The sequence below is a fragment of the Brienomyrus brachyistius genome, chromosome 12 (assembly GCF_023856365.1).
Source record: "Brienomyrus brachyistius isolate T26 chromosome 12, BBRACH_0.4, whole genome shotgun sequence".
Lineage (NCBI taxonomy): Eukaryota > Metazoa > Chordata > Actinopteri > Osteoglossiformes > Mormyridae > Brienomyrus > Brienomyrus brachyistius.
In genome coordinates this window covers 20,448,054-20,465,889 of record NC_064544.1, presented here as the reverse complement: position 1 = coordinate 20,465,889, position 17,836 = coordinate 20,448,054, and the positions used below count along the sequence as shown (strand labels likewise).

The 17,836-nt window shown below is 45.8% G+C and overlaps 2 protein-coding genes across 3 annotated transcripts; one reads left to right on the top strand and one right to left on the bottom strand.

Annotated features, from left to right (window-relative positions):
- Positions 1-63: 63 nt before the first annotated feature.
- ajuba (ajuba LIM protein) lies at positions 64-9,410 on the bottom strand. Of its 2 annotated transcripts, none has more exons than XM_048971450.1 (8): positions 6,707-9,410; positions 5,435-5,536; positions 5,078-5,145; positions 4,776-4,838; positions 4,179-4,309; positions 3,738-3,840; positions 3,026-3,094; positions 64-725 (listed from the first exon to the last, which is right to left on the bottom strand). In XM_048971450.1, the coding sequence occupies exons 1-8, from the start codon at positions 8,154-8,156 to the stop codon at positions 594-596; spliced, it is 2,118 nt and encodes a 705-aa protein (XP_048827407.1). In that variant the 5' UTR covers positions 8,157-9,410; the 3' UTR covers positions 64-593. The 2 variants fall into 2 exon arrangements, with proteins under 2 accessions (XP_048827407.1, XP_048827408.1); XM_048971451.1 differs by having other exon boundaries at positions 65-725; positions 3,738-3,789; positions 6,707-9,403.
- Positions 9,411-12,100: 2,690 nt separating this feature from the next.
- On the top strand, positions 12,101-14,172 carry mrpl52 (mitochondrial ribosomal protein L52). The gene is made up of 5 exons (XM_048971594.1): positions 12,101-12,232; positions 12,505-12,574; positions 13,189-13,256; positions 13,478-13,542; positions 13,725-14,172. Exons 1-5 carry the CDS (start codon positions 12,199-12,201, stop codon positions 13,884-13,886), a joined length of 399 nt encoding a protein of 132 aa, XP_048827551.1. The 5' UTR covers positions 12,101-12,198; the 3' UTR covers positions 13,887-14,172.
- The last annotated feature ends 3,664 nt before the right edge of the window (positions 14,173-17,836 follow it).

Here is a 17,836-nt window from a genome sequence, read left to right as displayed (position 1 = left end):
GACCCAGTGACTCTAGGAGGGGAGCATCCTTAAGACAAGACAATCTTTTCAGCAGTTTAAATATTTAATACACAGGAATGTTTAAGATTTAAAAAAAAAAAAAAAAAAAAAGTTTACTTAAGTGCAAAATAACTGCTAACAACAAAAAACTTAGCAAAAGTCCCTTTGTGACAACTATAGGTAGCAGACCTGAAGCAGTAGTAAAATACTCAACACAGCACTTACACCTGCATCACATATCGCTTTAGACAGACACAGGCAAAAATGATCCTAAGGACTCCTTACAGAATGTTGCCTTAAAGCAGCATGTCCCCCATCAGTGACATGGTTCTTGTAGAAGCATGTAGGTCTAAATTCAGCCTGATTTCTAGTTTTGACTGACACATTGGGGCATTTGTCTGAGTACCCCATCCAACTGCAAATGCCTGTTTCTGTCTGAGCTGGATGTGTGTGCTGGGGTTGCCGCTTCATGAGTATTCAAACAGGCTCAGCAGCTATACTGATGGGAAATATAAGCATCGTGCAGCACTAGCAGGTGCCGGTGAGCTGCTGGGGCATAAGAGCTGCGCATATCCCACGTCCTCAGACATCTCTCACGGTGTGCTGTGCAAAGGGAGGTTGTGCGCGGTGCACACCCTCGTCATGTGACACGAGTGGCAGAGGAGGTGAGAGTCCAGGGGGTAGCATTGGGAGCCTGGCTGATCAGAGAGCTGCTTCCCACAGTCCTGTGGAGAAAGGGAAGGGAACATTCAGGGGCAAATTCGTATTCAAGTCATACAGTACCTTGAAAGAATATTCATACTCTACCTTGAAAGAGTATTCATACTCTTTGAACTTTTCCACATTTTGTAATGTTACAACCACAAACTTTATTTTATTGGGATTTTATGTTCTAGACCAACACAAAGTAGCACATAATTGTGAAGTGGAAAAGTGATTTTCAAAATGTTTCACAAATAAATCTGAAAGGCGTGGCTTGCATTTGTATTCACTCTTCACACCCCTAAATAAAATCCAGGGCAACCAATTGCCTTCCGGAGTCACCTAATTAGTAAAGAGTGTCTACCTGAGTGTAATTTATTCTCAGTATAAGTACAGCTGCTCTGTAGAGGTCTTAGAGGTTTGTTAGAGAATAATAATGAACAAACAGCATTGTGAAGACCAAGGAACACACCAGACAGGTCAGGGATAAAGTTATGGAGAAGTTTAAAGCAGGGTTAGGTAAAAAATACATATATCTATCTTTGAACATTACACAGAGCACTGTTCAATCCATCATCTGAAAATGGAAAGAGAATGGCGCAACTGCAAAGCTACCAAGACATGGCCGTCCACCTAAAGTGACAGGCCAGGCAAGGAGAACACTAATCAGAGAAGCAGTCAAGAGGCCCACTCTGGAGGAGCTGCAGAGATCCACAGCTCAGGTGGGAGTATCTGTCCACGGAACAACTACTGGTCGCGTACACCACAAATCTGGCCTTTATTGAAGAGTGGCAAGGAGAAAGCCATCAATGAAAGAGCCATAAGAAGTCCCGCTTGCAGTCAGCCACAAGCCATGTAGGGGACACAGCAGACATGTGGAAGAAGTTGCACTTTCTCACCGAAATGCAAAACGCTGTGCGTGGTAGAAGACCAACACTGCATATTGCCCTGAACACATCATCCACACCATGAAAGATGGTGGTGGCAGCTCGGGGGATGCTTTTCTTCAGCAGGGACAGGGAAGCTGATCAGAGCTGATGGGAAGATAGATGGAGCTAAATACAGAGCAATCCTGGACGAAAACCTGTTAGAGGCTGCAAGAGACCTGAGCCTGGGGTGGAGGTTCACCTTCCAGCAGAATAAGGACCCTAAACATACAGCCAGAGCTACGACGGAATGGTCTAGATCAAAGCATATTCTTGTGTTAGAATGGCCCAATCTAAGTCCAGACCTAAATCCCACTCAGAATCTCTGGCAAGGTTTGAAAATTGCTGTTCAGATGCTCCCCATCCAACGTGACTGAGCTTGAGCTATTATGCAATGAAGAATGGTTCCACTAAGAACAGACACGGGAGGGCTGAATATAAATGCATGCCATATTTTTCAGATTCTGATTTATAAAAAAAATTTGAAAACCATACATCATTTTCTTTCCACTTCACAATTAAACCTTGCGTTGGTCTATCACTTAAAATCCCAATAAAATACATTTAAGTTTGTGGTTGTAACGTGACAAAATGTGGACAAGTTCAAGGGGTATGAATGCTTTTTCAAGGCACTGTAACTAACTACATGAAACACTATATACTTCAGATGAAATCACCATCGATTTGGCAATACAATATCTGTGCATGGTCCCCGAGATTAACTGAAGATTGTTCTGGTCCCGCCCACTGTCCACAATCATCTGACCATACGTAACACCATGGGGTTTGTCAGCAGGACTAATCATGCGGTTATGGCATGCACTTTAAATAGTGTAAATGAATGTGCATTTCCGTACTTCTGTTAATAGTAAATGTCGTAACTGTGTAATATATGCTGTGGATGCATGTGTTTCGTTAGCATCTAACTGTTGTGTGAATTGTGGCTTCCCTGTCTGTGTCCACTAGTATTAAACCAATAGATTTTAAACGAACTGTCATCTCCTTTATTAAAATGACTCACGCACTTGTCACAATATCTTTATTTGCACTCTGTATGTGGGTCTGCTGTGCCATCCATGGTTGTGATGTGACACAGAACAAAGAAGTTGGCAGTGTTGTTTTAAATGTGACAGATCACTTTCGTTTTGTCCAGACCTCAATGGAAGTATACGGCCAACTTAAGAGTGATATGAACTCTATGGTGGGTAAAAGACCTCCTTATGAGAGGCATCTACCACAGATGATGGTGTGTGCTCCACGAGTAATTATCTGCTAATTAAGTGGACCTTTATAATGCATATTTATAACTGTATGGCTTAATATTTTGCATATTTTCACACCGAAATCCAAACAAGATGATAATTGTTATAGGATGGAGGGTGCCGACGCTGACTGACCTCGCAATGGTAGCACTCGAAGTGGTAATCCTTCTGCATGGATACCACCCTAAGAATTTCTTCACTGCCCTATGAAACAACACAGAATCAAACATACCACCACCTACGAACCAAACATGTTAAAAACACAAAATCCGGTCAAATCTTGCAGAAGGCCCTCAAACAGGAAATCAACATAAGTAGTAAAAAATAATAAATAAAATACATGCAGTTCCAAATTAAGAGACTTTGTATTTTTTATGAAAGCTTTCTAAATAATGTACACACTTTATACAGCCGACCCCTCCCCATCAGGGGGGTTAAAGGGGCAGACCCCCTACGATCTGGAAAACCATGTAAAAATTGTTGGTCCCCTTGGCGAGTGAAGCGAGCAGGCTGAAGTGAAAAGAAGCAGGATACAAAGATCACTGCGCGATCACAGGAGAGGCTGTTATAAACACAACTGGCATCCTCCAAACCATCACCGCTCAGATATTTCATGCATTTATGAGTTGCTACACTTTTTGTGTCTCGTCTGCTGGTCTTCGCGTGTCGTCTGTGGCTTTTTCAAAACACCCTTGCAATACATCAAAACCGCGATGAGGAAAGTTGTGGTACAGAGGGGTCGACTGTATAAGATAGAGCTTTCCTGAAGAACAGCGCTTGTATGGTTGCCAGGATTTAGCACTTAATGATAAAACTAAATTAAATGTTTAAAAAAGTCAGTCCTCACCTCCGCAGGCAGAATAGGCTGAAGGCAAGCAGCACACTTTGGAGCAAAAGTTCTGGAATACAGTGCATTGCAGGTCCATTTTACACCACCAGGTGGACACAGGCTGAGAAGCATAAATCATTTTCACAGGGCATAACGCTGCAGGAATGGGCAAGTCCAGTTCTTTGGGGTCAAAGAATCCAATAGGTCTTTGTTCTATCTTATTTTTAATACAGAAAGTAATTATCGAAACATTTTCCAATACCAACAGGATTCTGTCCCTCAAAGAGTGAAATCTGCCAGCTAGTATTAGACTGATTGATGCCTTGCAGGCTGAAACAAGCCGTTTCTTGTCCTAGAGTGAGTTACAGTGGAGATGGAATGAAGGCAATGTCTCACCTATATTAAGTAAATCTTTTTTTGGGTAGCGGATATCTGCTTTTCCAAGATGAGACGCCTCACCTGTTGTAGTCAGAGACGCAGTAGACGTTGTTGAGGTAGTCCACTGTGAAAGGGACGCCATCGAGGGCCTTGGTGCACACCACGCAGCGGAAGCAGCTGGGGTGGTACGAGTTCCCCAGAGCCTGCAGGATCTGAGGCGTGCAGACAGAACCGTGGCATGTTCTACTGTTCACGTTTCAATCCCACAAGCTGTCCAGCAAAGCTTCAGCTCAGGTTTTACTTTGGAGAGACATGAACGCAGACTCTTTTTGCAAAAGGACTGTCGAGCACATATAAACCTAGCTGGGTACAGTCGTCTCACACACACACACACACACACACACACGTTCTACCTATCTAAATGGGGGCTGTCCATTCATTTCTATGGGAAAAACACGACACCCTTAACCCCTACCCATCCCTAACCTTAACCATAAATAACAAACCAAAATACTTTTGGCACTTAATTTTTTGATTGCATTCACAGATTTTTATAAAAATTAGGTTATCCAAATGTACCCAAAAGTAAGGACGTTTCAGGATTTACTGCACTTTGGAGACATACTGGTCCCCAAATGTGATCTATGCCAACCCACACACACCTTCTTCCACACTTACCTTCTCCAGGATCAAGTGTCCACACACACTGCACTTCTCTGCTGCCGCTTGGAACCCTGAGAACTGGGTGGAGGCGAGAGAGACTGAAGGTCAGGAAAACCAGCAACTAAACATTACACTTAATTGCCACTTTTGAGTTAGAGACCTATTGCAGGCTACACCATAATAAGGGGGATGCTCAGAGCCAGGGCTATAATCACACATTCCTGACATGATCGAGTGCACAGAGATATAAGGGAGAGCCCTGAAATCAGAGGAATACTGAGGATGGCTTCAACCAGCAGGAAGAGGCATTTCCACACCATGTAATCCTCCTTGCAGTACACAGACCCGCTGACATTGTAGAAGTCCTTGTTTCTAAGGGTGCGACCTGTGGGAGACAAAGGAGTATTGGCTCGGCGACGAGTGACAATGACACTGGTGTATTTCGTTTGTTCTACAGCGGTGGGCCCTTAGGGATGTTTGGTTGGCAAGAGGAGCCGAGATAAGATGACAGAGGGGCAGACAGAGGCCAAGAGGAACCTGTCACACTGAGCAGAAAATGACAGAGAAAATCTTTGCCTTTCACATGCGTGGATTGGCGAGTACCAGTACAGCGGTGCTGGAGTAGGCGTCAGCCAGCCTTAATTAGCAGTAATGACAATGTGAGGCGAACTCACCACAAGAAACGCAGGTGAAGCAGCGGGTGTGGTAGAGACTGTCCAGAGCCTGGCAAGCGTTGTCGGCCCCGTATACACCTTTACCGCACTTCACACAGGTCCCTGGAACAAGTCGGAACCTTGTTAACATGTACACTTTTTAATCCCGATCCTGGTTTTGTTCTAGTCTAGTATCATTCTTTAGCCTTGACTGAGCTGCTGACTGAATGCATGGCAACGAAGGGTGCTGAACCCATAACATATACCTGATAAAAAAACAAACAATGCAAGGCACATAAGGAATAAATTTTCTTCTGGAAGAGGTGTTGTGCAGCCCACAGGAAACCCCTCCCAGTGCCCCAGTGCAGTGGCAGGGACACTCTCTGGTTAAAAAAATAAAAAGAAATGGCACCATCCTTCAGATGAGATGCAAAACCCCAGAGCGGGGAGGGAGCAAAAATGTGCATTGTCTGGTGGCCCCGAGGACCGGCTTCGGAATAGGTCACTGGCTTCCATTCAATCTTATCGCTACACAGTGACACCTACAGGCAGATGGCTGAGGGCAAGCTGGCACACTGGAGTGCTAACCCGCCTCCCCCCCGGGTTATGGCCGTTGCACATTATTGGAGGGTCTCTGGGTCCTGGTCCACGGAAATATGCACACAAATGCCGAACAACCCTCCATGCTATTCAGGCGGCATCCTATAGAGGGAAATGTTTCTAAAGCCACATCCCTTACCACGCACTCCCTCCTGACACCCTGCAAATACAAGTGCACCCCCTTCCCTGCAGGGCTGGAATACCTGAGCCAAAGAAAAAAGGATCATGCCGCACACGCAGCACATGCGCCAAGCCGCTCCGGGCCTCCCGGGGGAGTGTGGCCAAAACATGTGGCGGCTGGCAGACTGCACCCCAGCGGCATACGCCCATCCACGCTGCTATCCCCAGAGCATGTAATTTACACTTACACAGTGCTGGTGCACTGCGGGCACTACTGAATGCACTGCATCTGTTCTTTGAATGTTCCACTCAGTCCAGAAGCTGCACTAAGATTATTCCGATGTCGTCATAAATCTACTGCAGTGTTTCCCAATCCGATCCTTGGGGACCCACAGCCGATCCACGTTTTTGCTGCCTCCAAGCTCCCTACCAGATAGTCCACATTTCTGCTCCACACTGTAGGGAGGGAGCAAAAATGTGGACCATCTCTGGGTCCCTGAGGACTGAATTGGGAAACACTGATCTAAAGCACTGACAGTAACCCTGAAGCAAAAGCACGTCTGTTGACCTCACCAAAGTACTCCTGTCGGCTTTCAGCTGCATCCCTGCCAGGCCCCAGATCTTCACTGGGATTGGGGGGACCTGCAGGTGGCAGCTGGTCCTTGAGGGTCAGCTCCTCCAGGAGTTCCAAGAGGCGCTGAGCATCTGCCTGGGTCTCTCGGGGAAGTCCAGCTTCTTTCCGTAGTAGACAAAGAAGCTCCTCCTGGTACTGAGTTCCCAAGAGGTCAGAGTAGCGCAGTCGGTCCCTGGAAACCCCCTGCACTGGCCGCTGCTCCCCTGGATCTGTGTTAGCGCTTCCTGATGCAGGGGGATACGAATGCCGGCTATCCTGTGCCACGCCTGCTGCTGCCCCATCCAGATACACAGAGGGAGCATGTGGCCTTGCCCCTGCCATGTGACCTGGGCTTGCGAACGCAGTGCTCCCTGGTGGCAGTGAGGGGAACTGCATGGCGCTGCAGCGTGTGTCGAAGCCCAGACTGATGCCGCTGGTGCGATTGCTGCTGCATCGGCTGCCCATGGGGCTCCCACCGCTAGCGGTGCTGGCGAAGCTGGAGCGGGGGCTGGCCAGCAGGGACTCCTGCAAGCTGACAGAGGAGCAGGGGCTGAGGGCGAGGCCCGGAAAGCAGCCGGCAGCACCCTGCTCAGCAGCGCGGTTTGCCGCTTGTGAGAGGGACGAGGGCCTCTCCCACGGCTCTCCTCCACCCGTGCTATGCCGCTTGCAGGTAAACGTCTCCTGCAGGGAGAGTCTCTTGTAGCGATCCTGTTCCAGCGGGAAGCCCAGCTCAGCCATGCCGTACCCAAGCAGGGCACTGCCAGGACCCTTATAGGACAGCGGTGACCGCGGCGGAGGCTGAGAGAGGAGCTGGTGCCTCTGGACGAGCTGCTGAAGCTCCAGAGAGTACCGGCGCTGGCCCAGGGGTCGCATGACTCCGCTACCCTGAGCCGACGGCACCGCGTCTGCCTCTGTAAGGATCAGGTCCCGCCTCAGCTGCTCACTGAGCCCAGAAAAGCTGTTCCTTAAGCTACACCGGCCCACGTCAGGCGCCCTGGCATCACCAGGGACGACCGCATTCCTTTGGCTGGACTGCTGAGGTGGTCGCCTCCGGAGCTTTGTAGCCGCTGAGGTGTTAGGGTGATGCTCACTGTTCCAGGTGCTCTCCGGTAGGACTGTGGTGGGAGACACTCGCTGGATATGAGGGCCTTGCCCACCGCCTCTTGCTCCTTGCCCACACAAATCGGCCGATGCTGGTGAGGGTAGGGCAGGCTGGCCCAGACCGTGGCCGGGACTGGGACCAGGGCACGTAGCAGAAGGAATCGGCACGCCGGCGCCCACAGGCACATTTGCACTGTTGTTGTTATTTGCGTTTCCCGAGTCGCCTTTCTTTTTAGAAATTGAAAATTTAACACTACCCGTGTCGTTCCGTTTTAATTTCTCCAGCAGCTTACTGCTAAAGCGGTCCATTTTACACTTAATGCTTTAAAAAAATCCACTAACAACGAAAAAAACTAAAAACGATTACTAGTATTACTGATAGCCACTACTGAAATCAACAGGGAGGAAAAAATAAATATAGAATAAGACAAGCAGTTAAAATATTCAAGTACTTCTACAGCAGTTGAAGAGTATAGGCAGTATATATTGCATCACCAAATAAATATTACATTTAAAAATAAATAGGAGTTACGGCATGTTCAGGGAATTATTTTAGGAGACAGTCATGCCTGAATAGCAGGCGTGCGGTCATCATTGGTTTAACGGGGCAACTACCACAAGTTACAGACAGCAAATCCATTTAATTGAAAACGTGTTTCCACAAGTTAAAACCAAGTAGTTAGTCTTAACGAATGCGAAAAAAAAACAAATAAAACAGTGAAACGGGAATTAATAAGTTATAAATAACGGGACCGATCGCAGCGTTTTGCTATGGACGGTAATCAATAACGGCGTTTATCTTACGACCATTCAGGTCCTCTGATCTATCCATTTAGTGTTTATATTCAGTGAATATAGCGGTTCCTGCCGTAACCGGCTGCGGCTCCTGCTTCTTCTTTTGTGATCTCCGGCTGTTAAGCGAATGATGAATCCGATGAAGAAGCAGATCACTTTCTTCGGTTAAAATAAACAGCTTCTGATTCATTTCGTATAAATCAAAAATATTTGCCGGTTATTTTCTTCCGTCCCCAGTCGAAATGGGTACAGATTACGGCATTCGTCGTGCAAAAGCAGCAAAACCAAACAAAAGATGTCTTGAAGATTGCAATTTTACAAACTTCTCGTTTTTTTAATTGCTCGGATATAAACGATCTTCGAAGAGTCGCTTTTCACTCATAACAAAAAAAGCAAAGGAACAAGACGTTATACCCTACCAGGTTTTTTTTCGTCCTCACCTCCTTAGTAGACTGTTACTTTTATCATCAATTAAAACAAAGCCTAAAAAACTTTGAAGAACGTCTTGGAAAAAAATGTTTAACTTGTGTAAACGCACAACGTGAACCTGCTGAAATGGTACAAAAAAATCAACACCACGAATAATTTACAAACAAGAATAAATAAATATAACCGGACTTGCCTTTCTTTCCTCCTAAACTCCCGACCTCCTCTTTCTTTCTCTGGCTTTTTTGCCTGAGCTGGGACACCTTTCTTTAACGCGGATGAATTAGCCTACGTCCCAAATTCCCCTTCTGTCCTTCGTTCACTCACCCTTGTTCAGAATCAGTTAAGGTCCATCATGCGTCCCATATCATAAAATGCTTTGTTCAGACCTTTTCACACTTTGCGCGTAGTTGCTACACTCATAAAATGACAAAACTGTATGATTTGTATATTATAGAGTGTTGCCTTAGCAACTGTGAAATGTTTATACGGTATGTTAGGCCTTAAAATAGCATGTATTTTTGTAATTTAATAACTGCATACAATTTTTTAAACAACAAAATGTATTTTGTGTTATGCATAAGCAGTAAACAATCGACTAAATGTGCTGTCGCATCTTAGAATACATAAACTTATTTCAAGGTGCCTGCTTTTTAAACTTTCAGGATACGGTTTCCCGTCTTTTTTGTTAACGCATATACTAATTTAGAAGTACAGGAACTCAAATATGGAAACATGTCGTGTATTTCTTTTTTTCTGTAGTTTGGTGAGTTCTAATTCTCCCGCTTCATTCTTTTTTGTCGAGGAGAACTACTTTTTGTGCTGCGAGTCTCTGGAATGCGCGAGAGGATAAAGCTGAAGTCACATGTAGCCAGTGCGATTTGTGCGCGTGTGCGAAGCGAAGACAAAACAATGTAACAATTTCTTATGGTCTGGTCACCTTTTGCCCGACGTCATTCAAATGCGAAATCCCCGTCTTTCAAAGCTATTACTTTAACACCATAACACTGCTTAAAGAATGACCATTTTGTTTCTCGGCTACCCTACCCCCCATTTTCCTGGACTTATTTCCTCCTCCATTTGCCGCTGCGGTTTGCTGCAGCGCGTGTATTTCTGTACCCTTGCCTCTCCCATGCCGACCAGTTATCAGCGAGTGGGAACTTGTTTTAAAAAGTGTTGAATGCTGGCGAGCTTACTCAGCACTTTGTAGGAGATAGGGAGAAAGGAGGGAGAAGGTTACTGAGCGATCAGAAGCGCTGTGATGACAGCACGAAATGAAGTCTGGGTTGTTATTGCTGGGGACACGTCTGCACTGGCACTGGCTACAATGGTTGATTCAAGTACGTGCGAGCAAGCTGCTCCTTGAACAATACCAGTTAATGGGTGGTTAGAAGTCCAGATATTTATAACACGTCGATTTCAGCCCGTGTGTGTAAAGTTGAGAAATGAACCAGTGATTATTTAGGGCAAGTAAAACAGTTACGCTGTCTATGAACTCTATCTGAGTGTATTGTTGACGTCCCGAGAATGGCGATAGCAAAGTAGGCCTGCCACATTTCGTCGCTTATCAGAAAGTGCATCTTGCTCATGTGTACACAATCATGAAATAACAGAAATGTGCCCAGTAAGCGCTTAAAAATTACTCGGGAAATACATCTGATGCAGGATTTACCCCAGCCTTGCGCCTGTGTTGCAGGCTCCTCTACCTTCTCGCGATCCTGACTAGAATAAGCGGTTTGGTGGTTGGAAATATATGTATTCGCCAAGTACGCAAGGTCGTAATTTCGCCTTTCCTCTACTCCTTATAATTAGTAGGTATGTAAAATTAGTTAATCCCGATCAAAGATTTTTTCCCGATTAGATAATCCGATTTTTCTTTTTATTATGACCCGTTGGAATTGGTTGACATGGTATGGTTCCAGTTAATCGCTTCTATTTCTGTAATGTGTATTACAAAACGATGTGTATTACTTGAAATACAACGTAATGGCTGCTATACATTGTTGTTTAATTGTTTGCCTTTTTCAGTGGAGCTTGTCCTTCGTCAGCTTGGTGTTTTATGGTTCTCTACCCCCACCCTCGTCCAGCCCACCCTTAGCCCCCCTTCTCTCTGACCAGGTGGCCTCGGTTGCATGTTGAGACATGCATGTCGCCCTTCAATAGCAACCCGAAGGGACTGCAACAGGCGGCTCAGCTGCTGCTACGACATTATTCTTTTCTTCTGAGAATTAGTGTCCGCCTTCTAGAGCTGCAGCAAATATAATTTATATGTTCCTAGATTATGTGTGTGTGTAAAACATTAATATGTCATATGCTGCCCCTAGCAATACAACATAGCTGTAGCCATGTCGCCAGCTGCTCAGTCCACGCCCACACCTTAAGCAATAGTTAAATAAGTGCGACTAAGAGGCATGACGATAATCATTGAACCTCTGACATAAATCGCACTGAAACAACATCGCTTCTGGTGATGAAAAAGAGAACTGGAATTTAAAACAATAATATTTAAACGTAGCATATGAAACATAAGATTTACGTTTTATAGCAGCTATGTGCGCTAAAGAAATGACATGCACAATAAGGTACAGAAAGATCCGAGTAATTGCATAAATCATTAGAATTAAAAGTGATAGAACATGAAGGTTTCAGTATTATAAGATTTAACAATAATAAATATCCAGCAGGAGACATATGTGCGTATTTTTATGTAAGTCACGACGTAAGGGTACATTTTTAATATTGGTGAATGGGAGATGTTTCCTCCGGGTACTCCGGTTTCCCCCCACAGTCCAAAAACATGCTGAGGCTAATTGGACTTGCTAAATTGCCCATAGGTGTGCATGTGTGAGTGAATGGTGTGTAAGTGTGCCCTGCGATGGGCTGGCCCCCCATCCTGGGTTGTTCCCTGCCTCGTGCCCATTGCTTCCGGGATAGGCTCCGGACCCCCCGCGACCCAGTAGGATAAGCGGTTTGGAAAATGGATGGATGGATGGATGGGATGAATGGAAGATATTTTTGCCTTCTTTTGTACTTTGCGCCCCATCTAGTGGTTTGATTTAGAAAATCGAGTTTGTACATTGCTTCGTTTGTCCGCCTTGAGTTTCCGTACCAACCAGCAAACACGCTAAACATGGCGATGACTACGAGGGTGCTGTGTTCTGCATGTAAGACCAGAAGGACATTTAATGCTTTAATCTTGTTTACCAATTTTAGGCGACCTCCAGTAAATTCAGAGTGTGCTCTTGTTTCTTGTCTGTATCTTTATACAGTGAGTTCTTAAACCTATTTCCAGCGGTGTGTGCGGTTTGGTACGTGACAGCAATGTCACTGCGCTGCTTCTTCAATCTATAGTTTTGGGCGTTAGAGTTATTGTTAAATGTTGCTGTCTAGTTGGTGGGTTTTTTTTTGCAGATTTTTTGTTTTTTTTCCTCCACAGCTTTCCGATTGTCGTCACGCTTTTTCTCACTGACGGCTGGGACGCCGGCGGGAAGCAAATGGAGATTAGAGTAAGTCTTCTGTTCGTTTGGAAGATCAGAAAAAGGCTTAAATACGCACGTACTCTAAAATTGTCACATACGTACTGGTGGACAGTGTATAAGAGGAGCTTGCGGGACCCATGTCTATTCCATGATATGACGCACACATATCATATGCTGTTCGTTATCCACTTTTACAATATGCTGTCTGCCCCACTTATACGTCGCTTTTGACAGTATCGGAGGTTAAATGAAGTAAATGTACAAGCAATTAGCTTTGTAAGTGTTACATAAATGGCATTTGTAAATGGGAGGAACACCTTCGCAGGGTTGCCAACCCTCGTGAATCTGGCGTGACACTCAGGCTTTCTCACGCGAGAAATCTTAATGAAATCTATATTATTCCTCTATAAATCTAAAAGTAGCTACATAAGTGTTGGGGTAGTTTGCAAACCCCACAGACTATTTACAAGGTAATAAAACTGTTACATACATGTAAATGCGTGTGCAGACTTGTCTCGAATTGAAAATCTCAGGCCAGCCACCAAGCCAAAGTTTTGCCACCCTGCTTTGTCACAATGATAAAAAGAGCTTAGTAAAGAGATAAAATTGTGTTTATTGGTCTCTGTCAATATTGCCTGCAGACATGGTTTAGCTCGCTCTGGATCAGAATATGGCCCCCTCACCGATTTACCTGACTGGTCTTATGCTGGTGAGTAATGCTGCCTCACTGGGAAGTACCGCAGTGGAACCCAGGCAGCCTTAGATTTATGTGCAGTCTACTTTGTGTGTCTCTCAGCGTATGGTGGTGCCACGCAGTGTGTGTATTTGTTGGTGCCGGGGTACACAGTGGGCGCCGTGTCCTCGTCCGGGTGCTTTGCCGTTCACTGATAGTGTCATGCATGCTGAGTGCGTTTGTGTCCCTCACTGCAGACGGTCGCCCTGCTCCTGCGATGAAGGCCCAGGTTCGGAGGCAGAGGGAAAGGGCGGAGTTCGCGGTGAGAATAACATGCTCTTCGTTGTGTTGGCATTTGCCGCTTCCATACTTCACTGAGTTTGAAACGCTGAGTTTGCAGGCTGTCAGCTCTCTGTGATCCTCCATGTAATTGATGGATTACCTACAGCAAAGGTTTGATGTTTCCCCCTGGTGAACAGTTACAAGTCTGTTACTCTCCCCCAGAAACGGGTGGTGGCCCTCAGCGAAGAGATGGACAGGGGGATACAGCGATGGAAGCAGGGAAAGGAAGACGCACAAGCTATGGAGGAGGAGAAGAAGTCATTACGTCTGAAACCTAAAGGCAGACTCCTTCTGGAAACGAAAAAGTCGAGGGACTCTTTGTAAATACTGTGAAAGGATCCAGTTTGCGTCTTCTGGTTCTTCCTCTACATTTATACGTAACACATGTTCAGAAGGCGAAATCGCCTCATCCGTGGATTGTGGGTGATGGCAATTCCTGTGGTTTTCATGCTTTGTGTCTTTGTTTGTCATTGTACATTGTAAAACTTTAGAATCTTTAAAATGGGGCTCGTCACCTTGTTCTTTCATATTCAGAGGCGTTTATACCACAGAAAGGGTTTGCTACACCTGCCGCTGAACTGCATTTATATATATAAAAAGTTACACCATCTCCAGGACTGTACATTCATGTATGGATCAAATTCTTTTTTGCTGTTGGGTTTATAGACTATATTACTGTGTAGAGTGTAACTGTGATATAATTAATGCCTTTTATTGATCCCTGTGGGGAAATTCACTTTACGCCTCCCCCGTCTTGCTCTCTGTAGGTGTTAGCAAGCTGGCATTGATGGGCAGCCACCCATAGCAGCACCCAGGGTGCTGGAGGGTTAGGGTCTTGCTCAAGGACCCGCACATGTGCTATGGCTGGGCTTGAATTAGTGACCTTTTAATGACGGCTATAGAGGTTTAGCCCACTGAACCACATACTGCTCCGAATGATATGATAACCATATATTTCTAAAGGAAGGATTTTTGGATAATTAGGTTGGTCTGTGAATGGTATAATTAGTGCGTTATAATTTCCGGAATTTTCCCTTTGGGTCAATAAAGTGCATCTTATTCATGTAACCGTACAATATGGTAGGTTGCTGTAAATTGTTGGGATGCAATAACAAACTATGTCCACCAGGTGGCAGTAACGCAAAACAGTTCATTTTAGCGGTCAGCCACCATTTTGTAGCCTGCTCAATGTGGGAGTCGTGCAGAAAAGTTTAAACTCAGAATGATAATGAGTTCTGCGTAATTTACTTTGTTGCTGAAAAACAGAAGTCAGTGTGAGTGTTGAGCTAACCCTCTCTGTCTTGCGTTAAAGGCCAGTATTCTTTTCGCAAGCCATTTTTGATAGTTTCTGTTAAAAGTAAGGCAATGCTCTATGAAATGAAAGCTAAAGTACCGAGTTCATCTTCACTTGCTGATGTTTCTCTCTAATTCATATCAGGAGTCAGTGGAGAATAAATGGCTGTGCAGATGGCCAGGGTATTCCCAGAGTCAGCCAGGGGACGTGGTGCCCTGGTGCTAAATCACTGCGTGCAGCTTTGTGAAATATTGTCCATGTGAGAATTTAGCCAAAGCATTGATATACTGGCAGTTATACATTGATTCACATGCAAAATTCAAGATGCGTTTTTTTTAATGTTTCTGTTATGTGCAAAAAGAGCTATTTGGGGGATTCCCGACTAAACACCACTGTGCTGCATGTTGTTTCACAAGCATAATAGCTTTCACTTATCTACAGAGCCCCAGGAATTATGCTTGGTAGCTGGTTAGCTGCCGGCTATGACATCCTGCCCTGTTTTCCTGTGTCGCCCCATTGTTTCTCCTTCACTCCTTCTTCTGCCATTTTTCTTCCAAATGAACTCAGCGGTGATTCCCCATAATTTTTCCCAAGTGCTGAAATGCTGAACCTCACTGATGTTCCAGTCTTATACTAGGGTGTGTCTTCAACACCCCCTACTTAACCCGAAACACACGCCTACATTATTTCCGTGCCGAGATGTTAGCGAAAAAGGTACAGTGCAGGTACACTGCACAAGCATAAACTGCAGTATGTTGTTATTGCAGTGGAGGAGGGTGACCGCACTGGCTCCTGGCTCCCTATGAATCCCGCCTTACGGCCGGGTGTGAAGGCTCCCATCCTGGCCGCTTTCGCCAGCCCTGAGGCCCCCCACCGCTCTGCTCACCGAGGGTGAGAGCTTGGCCACTGGAAGTTGCCATGACGGTTGTAATAATAATGGCGATTATGCCGACTGTGCAGTAAAAACACAGGCTTCTATCCCGTAAGCATCTTCCTCTTCAGAGGGGAAACCGCACGACGGGGTTCACACACAGTAACCCCGCGGCTGCCGCCCCCGCCTTCCCCAGCGTGCCTGTGATGTGGCATCTTTGAGCCGTTCTCGCTCGCCCTTAGTCCCTCATTCCCTCCCTCGCTCTCCCTGCTTTTTGTTCGCTGTTTGCAAATGAGAACCAGATGCTGGTCTTTGTGCAGGAGTCAGGGAAGGGAGGAGCGATCTCTGACCGGCCCGTTAACGCAATATGCGTGCAAAGAGAGCCGAGTTGAAAGACGGGCATTAAGTGGAAGAGGAAAAGCCCCCCCCCCCCAATCTTCTGATATGGTTTGGAAATTGCCATTTGCCCACAGGCCCTGCCTAAGGCAGGGGGGTTTCCTGCCAGCTACAGCTGGGCTAGCGTGATGGAGTCGGGGCATGGGCTGGGCTGGGCTCAGCCTGATTCAGCAACTCTTGCCCAGGAAGTCACTTCCTGACCGACCAGGCCCACTGTGTCAAGGAGTACAGGGCTTGAGTGGGAAGGAAAGGTTGACTTTTGAGCATCCTGTGACCTGTGCTGAAGTTGGCCATCGCTTAGGAGAATGGCACCTGAACACCACCGTACACAAACACACTGAGGTGGGACGGTCTGGACGGTTCGGCTTGTAAAGGAGTTCTGTGAAAAGGTCCATAGGGTGTGCTGCACGGCCTGATCCTTCTGGCTCTTCACGTGTCTAGGGGGGTTGGACCTGTGCTTTCACCTAAAATAGCAGTAGATAGAGAAGGAGCTAGGCTCTCGAGATCTGCTGCAGAGAGTGTATTTGCTGTAGGGGGAGAGGGGTGGGGGGCATTTTTTCCACTGGGTTTTTCCTGTGGCGCTAGTGGCTAATGGCATATTCAGACTCCGTGGCAGACAGCTACAGGGAAAAGTGACAAACACTGCATCTTTCTCTCCCAAGTGTTTCTCCCTGCGTGTGCATCTTAAAGTGTCTTGCAAGAAAATTGCACGGACCACAGGAATGCGCCCTACTGCGTGTCAATGCTGTGTTTGCTGATGCTTTTGTCTCCCTGATATTAGAGGTCATTATTTCACTGTCTAGCTTATGCATATTATTGCAATACTATGTGTCATGGATCTTCTATATAGCAGATCCATGTTCATCAAAGACCAAAAGGCAAATCATTTACTGAGATTAAATGGGAATGCTTGCACACAGTGGCAGAGATGCACAGTTTCGCGTGGATTAGTGTCCCATTACCTTTTCAAGCAGGCATCTGCTATCAATAGCAACTCTGTCCCTTTGCTCATACTGCTGCCTGAAGTCCTTGGGGTGTGAGGACAAATGCAAAGATGTCCAAGCATCTGACCGAGAAACGGCAAAGGAAGCTACAGCAGAAAAGCATGTGGCATATCCAGGGAAAGTGAAGGGAAGATGAGACTAACAGATGTGGGACAGAATAAGAAGAAACTGGCTGAATGGGGACAGGATGAAAATGTTATGATCTGGCAGTTCTAGAATGTGAAATTACCGTTAATTATATATAGAAACTATTCAAAAGTTTTAGCTAAGAAATGGAAGATATATTATTTTGTGTCGTGCAAAGGTGGCTGCAGTTTTTCTTGAAACGTTCTGGCAAAGTGAGAGATCTGTGGATGAAACAAATGAGCGAAAGGAAGTTTATGGGGAGGAATAAGGTATGAAGAGGGGGAAAACAGCGGGGGGGGGTAGAAATGAGAGCCCCGGACTGTTTCGAGTTAAAACCCTTGTAAACAGTTCTTCTGCAGTATTGGAGGAAAACAGCTCTCCAGCTGCGAAACCCAGGAGTACGGGTGGGACTGGAGAAGGGAAGGAGTCAGACACTGGTGAATTAATTAAGATGAGTTAAGAGTTTTGGGGAAGAATGAGCCCTAATTTCCCTACATGCACTCACATACAGCAAGCAGACAAAAAGACTCAACAGCACGTGTAGTATGTACACAAAGGGAATCACGGGCAAACACACACACAC